The sequence below is a fragment of the Dipodomys ordii genome, unplaced genomic scaffold (genome assembly GCF_000151885.1).
Source record: "Dipodomys ordii isolate 6190 unplaced genomic scaffold, Dord_2.0 Scaffold67, whole genome shotgun sequence".
Lineage (NCBI taxonomy): Eukaryota > Metazoa > Chordata > Mammalia > Rodentia > Heteromyidae > Dipodomys > Dipodomys ordii.
In genome coordinates this window covers 1,244,739-1,252,887 of record NW_012267283.1, presented here as the reverse complement: position 1 = coordinate 1,252,887, position 8,149 = coordinate 1,244,739, and the positions used below count along the sequence as shown (strand labels likewise).

Genomic DNA, 8,149 nt, shown 5'->3' with positions numbered 1-8,149 from the left:
AGGCATGCAATAAGGACTTTTTTCTGTCTTTCTTTATAACTAGTCAGTTGAACTATTTTCCTAGAGAAGTGGTAAAAATAAAAAAATAATAAAATTATTGCATCACTTCAAAAAAACAGGCCATCCAGCTTTTATTGACTATTTAATATCTTCTTGGATATGGGGGTGGAGACTTCTTTTCAAATTAAGTCTTATCACTAGCTAAGTACATATTCTGCAAAGACATCACATATAAAATACAAACATCAGTTCCATGTATCCATTTAACAACAGTGTACATTACAGCAAGTATCACCATCAGAGTAACTCCCTGAATTTAATAAGCAGCATGAATATATTGTGACAGCAGCAGATAGCAATGTCCCTCAGAGGGCAGTGTTCACAAAGAGCAACTAGAACAGAAAAACAAGGTCATATGTTTGCTTCTTCTCTTGTTCTTGTTAGTAAGTACATAAGTAAAAGATACAAGGGCAAAGCAGGGGGACTGGGTAGCACTCTTGTGCAGATAAGACTGTGTTACAGGCAGATCTTGGATCTGCAAATTGGAAGCAAATATTCATTAAAACAGCTGTTCTTTAACACCAAAATAGAGCTATATGCCATTTCCATGATTATTTCCAAATCTTCTCACTTTAGGCATCTTCTTTTCATCTATCAATACATGTGTGTAGATCACTAAGTACACTAATGCCAGGAATAAGAAATTCAGCAACAGACTTTACAAAACCAGTCGTTTGTGGGACAAGCAGCACTAACGCATCTGCAAGAAGAGAAGCATCAAAGTATCAAGTAACTCTAAAATAAATGTGTGCACGCCAAATAGAACTTAGCATTATTAGCTACGTAAAGACTTGGCTGGTCAAGTTAGTATACAAATGAGAAATGGCCTTCAGAAGTGAAAAGAAATGTAATTCAACTGCTGTAAGCACTAAGGTTCTGGCGTCTTAGCACCGCTCTTAGCACCAAGGGAAACCCCGAGTATTAAATAAAATGGGGGAAAAGCACAAAAATTGACAAGGTTTTAATCCTTGTCCATACACCTTACTTTCTCAAGTACTTGTCCCGTTTGGCATTCCTGTCCCTCAGCTCCTCCATACCACCCCTCCTTCCCCTCCCCCCCTCCCAAAAATGAAGAAAGTATCCTAGGTACTGAGGTACTGAATGTGAAAGTTTGCCCCTAGTGGTGGCAAATACTGATCTGAAAAACACCAAGACCTGAGAGGCCACAGACTTCTGAGGAACTGCCAAAGCTGGTTCCCATTCCCCTCACCCCTGCCCCCAACCCAAGCAAAAACCATTCTCAAATGCAAGTCCATGATAGGTTCCTTAAAAGTCACAATACTATCAAAGCTCACAATCATTTTTCAGTATCAGCAAGGATGATGTTGGTAAGAAACACTGAACTTCTTATGTGGAAACCCTTCTCTCAATCAAAGCAACCAAGAGTAAATCCAGGCAAGTTCAGTTACTACCTACAGCAGCGCTTTTCCCAACTGCGAGTAGTAACGCAGTTGTGAGTTAGAAACTGAATTTAGTGGATCTAAGAAACAGACAGAAGAGAAATAGACACTGACATAAAAGTGTATCACACATACACCAACTATGTATTATTTCACAAAACATCTATTTCAACGATTTTATATTTATAGACACACATACACATGCACACGCACATGCTACCTCATGATGTAAAAATTTTGATTTTATTATGTCTCATAGTCAAAAACCTTAAAATACATTGATCAAAAGAGACTACTAAAACTAAAAAATATAGACTTTCCACCAAAAAATAATGAACATGGAGATGCCTGGTGTTCATTTAAATAAGCAGAGTACTGAATATGTCAGTCTTGTGCTTAGGAATAGAAGGGCTGAGAAGGTGGCTCAGTGGTAGAGCGCTTGCCTTGCAATGCATGAGGCCTTGGGTTCAATTCCCCAGCACCACATAAGCAAAAAGAAAAAAGCCGGAAGTGGCGCTGTGGCTCAAGTGGTAGAGCGCTAGCCTTGAGCTGAAGAGCTGAGGGACAGTACCCAGGCCCAGAGTTCAGGCCCCACAACCGGACCCCCCCCCAAAAAAAAAAAAGGAATAGAAGGCAAGCTAGAGAGTTCTCAGCTTGCCATAAACACTTAGGTTTGAACACTTACAGGCAGGTGCCAGCAGAAGGAAAGGAAAAATTAAAGCCAAAGAACCTGGCTGCAATTATTTACTTGGAGTGGTATCATGTTAGCTTTAAAAAGGGGAAAAAAGTAATTCTCCAGTTACTTTCTTTTTACCTTTTAAATTCATATGGTTACCAGAAAAATGACAGAAAATTTTAAGTTGTCCTTACAGTTTTGAGATTACAAATAGTCTAAATCAAGGCAGTCTGCTATTTTGTTTTGAGAGGTTTGTTTTTGCAAATTACATAGCCACGAACACAGACAGAAAGAACAAATCTTGTCCCAATCTATTTTCATGTGCCTTCAAAAGGATTTCAATAACAATTAGAGACTGAGTTATTCTCTCAACCCGTAAAGGTGCTAAACAATCTAGAACTTAACTATTTAAACACATAAGAAGACGAGCTTCTGGCTTTGAAGGACCCAGTAAATGAGTCAGGTCAGTTCTGGCCCAACGACTATTGTACATCATCCTAGATACACCTCATGCTGGGAATTTCTAGGGCAAGTCAGAGTGAACAATGATTTGGCAACAGGCTACCCAGGAAAGTACACTAGGAAGGACATTAATACCTGGTTCTGTCCTTAGCACAAACCACAAAAAGGAAACTGGGTCATCTCCATGCTTATTTCTTCATTAAACTATGTGCTATAGAGGGACCCTTCCTAAAATAACTTCAGCTTGGATCCAGGCCTAAGACTGTTATCCAAATGCCCTGTGATTTTGCAGGTATGTGGTTTTGTTTTTTTGTTTTTGATTTTTTTTGGCCGGTTCTGGGGCTTTAAACTCAGGGTCAGGACACTGTCCCTGAGCCTCTTTGTATGCAAAGCTAGTGCTCTACCACTTGAGCTACAACACCACTTCCGGCTTTTTTTTGAGTAGTTTATTGGAGCTAAGAGTCTCATGAGGACTTTTCTGCCCAGGTTGTCTTCAAACAGCAATACTCAGAACAGCAATCCTCCGATCTCAGCCTCCTGAGTAGCTAGGATAACAGGCATGCACCACCGGCACCTGGCTTATTAATTCCTTTTAACTGCCACTATTGACAGTCTCGTTTATGACCACAGCTCAAACACCCCAGGATCTACTAAGCTCACTTAGTCCACATACTTATAAAACATTGATTAAAATAAAGCTAGTAAAGAGCAAAATTTAAGGCTTTTTATTGTTATTATTTCAGCCAAGGAATGATGCATGCTACAGATTAATCTTTACTTTTCCCCACTTGGTTTTTTTAAAGAACACCATTTCAACCCCCAGGGACCATAGCATTTGTTTCAGTCTTCCCATTCCCCTTTACTCCAGATTTTCAAGTGTTTTCTTCAGAAACGATGCTTTTTCCTGCAGCTCAGGTCTGCTGTCTGTGTTCATAGTAGCTAAAGACTCAATCAGGAGCACCCTGCATTCAGATGTCAAACTGTCCCACTGTTTAGATTCTGAGGAAAACCAAAACAAACAAAAAATTCTTAGAACAAGCAAGAACAAAAATACTACTTTTCCTCCACATATCCTAACCCTCCCCCAACCATAAAGTAACCCCTTGATTAACAGACCTATACAGTAATCACGTATTCAATAAGTATCTCATTACCATCAATAATTTAAGGAAGTATCAGAGCAAGGCACATACCAACAAAAGTCATTTTAACAACAAACAACAAAAAGTCACTTACTAGATATATTCAGCTAAAATGATTCGATTACTTTAAATAAATAATTCTTTACCCATCTTTTTCAAAGAAAACATGTAAGAGCTCTATGCCACCTGAAAATTTTAGAAACTTATTTACGAGGATCTGCCATTTTCTAGGGGTGTGGCTTCCAGCAAGTTAGTCAATCAGAAGCCTAATTTTCCTCATCTAGAATATTTAGTACCTATTAATACATACTAGGAAAAATGAGAAGTCAGTAATAAGTTAACTGAGTGCCAGTTCTTTTAATTCAATGGGGAAAGGGATTATGTGAACCTAAAGGCATGCTTTATAGAGACCTAGAGGAGATGTTGTAATTGCTAAGGAAAGGTTGTAGAGAAAAATGTTCTCTCCTCTGCATTCCTAATCAATAGGTTAAAATAATTTTTTAGAAAGAAGAATAGAGATACAGCCTTTATTTTTCAAACCAGTGACAAATACACATTAATAGGTTTATCACTGAAACAACAAACTTTTATAAGAAATTTACTTCTCTAGATAAGGTTTAAACAAAAAAGAAAAAGAAGAAATGAAGTGGATGAAAAAGAAACAAAAATTAGCTACAATCAAATTTGATGTCTCCAGTAACTGTTAAAAATAACTCCTCATCCTCTACCCAGAATGTCATTATGTTTATTTATATGATGCATACATGAGCTCTACTATACACTGCCAATCACTTTCTGTAACTGACCAAGATTAAATCAGAATTCATAATAGAAACAAAAACTTTGTTACTTTGAAATTACCATAGCTTACTAATTCTGTACAATTAGCTTTCTATATCCTACTTGCATGTGCATATACATATATATATATATATATATTTAATTTGTATGTTAAAGAGAAAAAACAAATGCTGAAACTGAATTTCTAAAATAGGTTTTATGATCTTCTAATCTGAACTATCAGGAACTCACCTTTAAGTTTTTTAAGCAGTAATTCTATCACAGACAAAGCTTCTGTTCTCACAGATGAGTAGGTCTTATTTTCTAAAAAGGAAACTCACACACTTACATGTATGCCTTAAAGATAGAAGTTCCAAGATTAAATCATTACTGAAAGAAAAGATGTTAAGAAATTATAACTCCATGGAAGGAACATTTGAATTTTGTTTTCTAAAGTAAGCTTTCACTTACTAATTATCATCAAATATTTGAAATGTGTAACTTGCCCACATTCCTTACTTTGAAGGGCTATGTGGACCTCAGCCAAGCTTACCAATCACTACAAGAAATGATAATATTGAAAGCACCAATTTTAGATATGGGAGACCAAAAGACACTGTCTCAGACACATTATTATCTTCCCATTGCATTCCCATCTTTAGGTTTGTATGCTACTCCTTCATTTTACCAAAGAACATTATACCACTCAGTGTTTGGCGCAACACAGAGGCACCCGGACTTCTTCAGTGCCACATTTGTTAGTTACCAGCTCTTTATTTATTAAAAGCACACTACCTCCAAGAATCACAACTTAACCATGCTTTTTTGATATCTACTCTTTGGCATAGAATCAAGCTTATAGTGAAACTGTCTACCAAGAAGACTAACATGTAACTAAGTCCACAGCAGGGAAGAAAGCGCTACAAAGAATGATGATGACCTGCCAAAGAATAGGAGACTCAGCTTGAAGGGGTTTCCACTTGCAGACCTGGGATAATTTCAGTAACAAATTAGAAAAATAAGGACATGGGGGTGGCTCAATTAGAGCACCTGCCTAGAGAGTATAGTCTCTTGAGTTCAAATTCTAGTACAAAAAGCGGGAGAGAAGAGGAGGCAGAAGAAAGACAAGATCATCACTAGGGGGAACAGAAAGAATCCATGAATCAAAGCTGCCTGACAAAGAGACGGAAGAGAAGAATCTTGCTTACACAGAACACCAATAACTAAATACTATGTAAAAATTGCTAACAGAGAATCACCAATGTATGCTAAGTGTAGAAAAGAGATTCTGCATAAGTATATGTGCCTGCTCTTTTAGTGTCTTCTCACAGACTGCTTACTCAATAAATATTTAAGAGATTATTTGAATGGTCTTAAGAACAGGTTCCCACAGGGGTGCATACTAGATGTAAGGTGAAAAAAAAAATACAGTAAATTGAAGTACCCTGACCAAATCAAGACAAATGGACTCTGTGTGAACCTTGGTATGAGGAAAAACACATCACCTATGTAATAGCCCAAGTGGGATTCATAAATTGATTTAATCATGAAGAAAGGTCAATTGAAACATATCCAGCTTTCTAAAGAGGGAAACAAGGATAATTCATTCTTCAAAATCATCCATGTTATAAGAAAAATAAAAGTTAAAGAAGTGTTCCAGATTATGGGAGACTAAATTAAAGGAGACTGAACTCAGCAAGTAATTCTGGACTGCATTCCTTTTGTTTGTTTTGTTGTGCTGGCCCTGGGGCTTGACTTCAGGGAGGGACTGGGCGCTGACCCTGATCTTTTGTGTTCAAGGCTAGTACTCTACTACTTTGAGCCACAGTGTCATTTCCAGCTTTTGGGCAGTTAATTGGACATAAGAGTCTCATGAACTTTCCTGCTAGGCTGGCTTTGGACCAACATCTTCAAATTTCTACCTGCTGAATGGCTAGAATTACAGGTGTGAGCCACTGATGACAGGCTCCAAATAACCTTAAAAAAAAATAGTTGTTATGAAAGTCTAACCTAGGTGTTAAGAAAAAAAAATCCCACAATTTCAAATTAAAATTTTCCATTTTGGAAAGGCATCAAAATATATGAGTACATGTAGGACATTTCACTAGTTGTTCTAGAAATTTAGTTTCTAGGACAAAGTAGAGAATACCTGAAGCTCAGTAACTCAGCTTTAAAATTAGGACCTGTTAAGCATTGGCACACATCTATAATCCCAGATGAGGCAGGAGGACCATGAGTTTGCACCTGGCACAGGTAACAAAGAGACACCCTTTCTCAAAGAAAAGGAAACTGGAAATGTGGCTCAGTGGCATAGAAACTACCTAGCATGTGTAAGGCGCTGGGTTCAAATCCCCAGCATGGAAATAAACATTTATCATTCACACCTCACCAATTTCAGGCTAATAGACTCACCTAAAGAATATGTGATGGATTTACAAGTTTCAAGGAGAATTTCAGTCAAAGCCTCAGGATCTGCGTGTTCTTCTTCTAAAAGCATTAACCTATACAAATCAAAAACAAACTATAAATGCTTCTCACTTAATACTACTATTTAGAAACATTTTGGGGACAATGTCTATTCATGGGTATATTTTTGTTTTTTTTTAAACCCACGTGTATCATCATTATGCCACTTTAGCGACTAGTTTAAAAGTATGTAAGAATTCTATTGATTATATATAGTATGCTAGTGGGAAGGTAGAAAAGGGGAACAAACTTTTTAAAAAACAAAAACAAAAAACTGAACCATGACTCAAATTACCCCTGAAAAAAGGCATTCATTGACTGTAGGACACCTAGCTGCACTTTCCAAGTGCTGAGTCTCAGCCGTTCGCACATCAGCTTGCACAGCTCCTGACGATAACAACCTGGGAAAAAAAAACAAACAAAGTAGGCCAGAGAAGGAAAGTATGTACAGAGGAGTAACAAGGAATAAAGGAGGAACAGACATAAGAACACAGAAGGGGAGAGGAGCAATGGGAGAGGGGGAGAGGCAGAGGGGACAGAACAAGGAGGGGGGAGAAGGAGAATAGGGAAGACAGAAGAGAGGGGGAGGGGAAAGAAGGGAGGGGAAGAGGAGAGGGAGAAGGGTGAAGAGAAGGGAGAGAAGAGGGAAAAGGTAGACAATACTTTTCATTAAAGACATAAATTTTCCCTCAAACTTTTAGCATGACTTACTTCATAACCAAACTGCAAACAGAACCGCACAAATGTTCATTTAACAGTTCATAACTGTTTGCTTTAAATGCATTTTATCCTTCATGAACTTAAAACTTAACCACACTCCCCCACTTTTCTTCAAAACTCCATGACCCGTGTGCCAAAGACATCTGGTTAGGCCAACAGTAAGCTCTCAAAGAGGCAGCAGTCCTTTACCCTAAACTCCCTGTGCCAGCTACAAATATTAGTGCTGTATAATTAATATTATTTTAATTGATAAATCAGGAGTCTAAAACTCAACAGTTTGGGGAGGAAGGGGAGAGTCAGTCGTAGGGCTTGAACTCTGGGCCCAGGCCCTGTCCCTCAGCTCTTCAGCTCAAGGGTAGCTCTCTATCACTTGAGCCACAGCGCTATTTCCAGTTTTCTGGTTGTTTACTGGAGATCAGAGTCTCATGGATTTTCCTGCCCAG

At 38.0% G+C, this 8,149-nt stretch overlaps 1 protein-coding gene across 1 annotated transcript in view; it reads right to left on the bottom strand.

The window, feature by feature from the left end:
* Window positions 1–3,307: 3,307 nt before the first annotated feature.
* The window catches only part of Kiaa0368 (KIAA0368 ortholog), a 133,165-nt gene continuing 128,323 nt past the window's right edge, over window positions 3,308–8,149 (bottom strand). The window contains exons 46-50 of the mRNA XM_013023224.1: window positions 7,698–7,709; window positions 7,282–7,502; window positions 6,933–7,021; window positions 4,773–4,844; window positions 3,308–3,597 (exon numbers count right to left, since the gene is read on the bottom strand). Coding sequence (XP_012878678.1) covers window positions 3,458–3,597; window positions 4,773–4,844; window positions 6,933–7,021; window positions 7,282–7,502; window positions 7,698–7,709 — 534 coding nt within the window. The 3' untranslated portion in view covers window positions 3,308–3,457. The remainder of the gene's footprint in view (window positions 3,598–4,772; window positions 4,845–6,932; window positions 7,022–7,281; window positions 7,503–7,697; window positions 7,710–8,149) is intronic.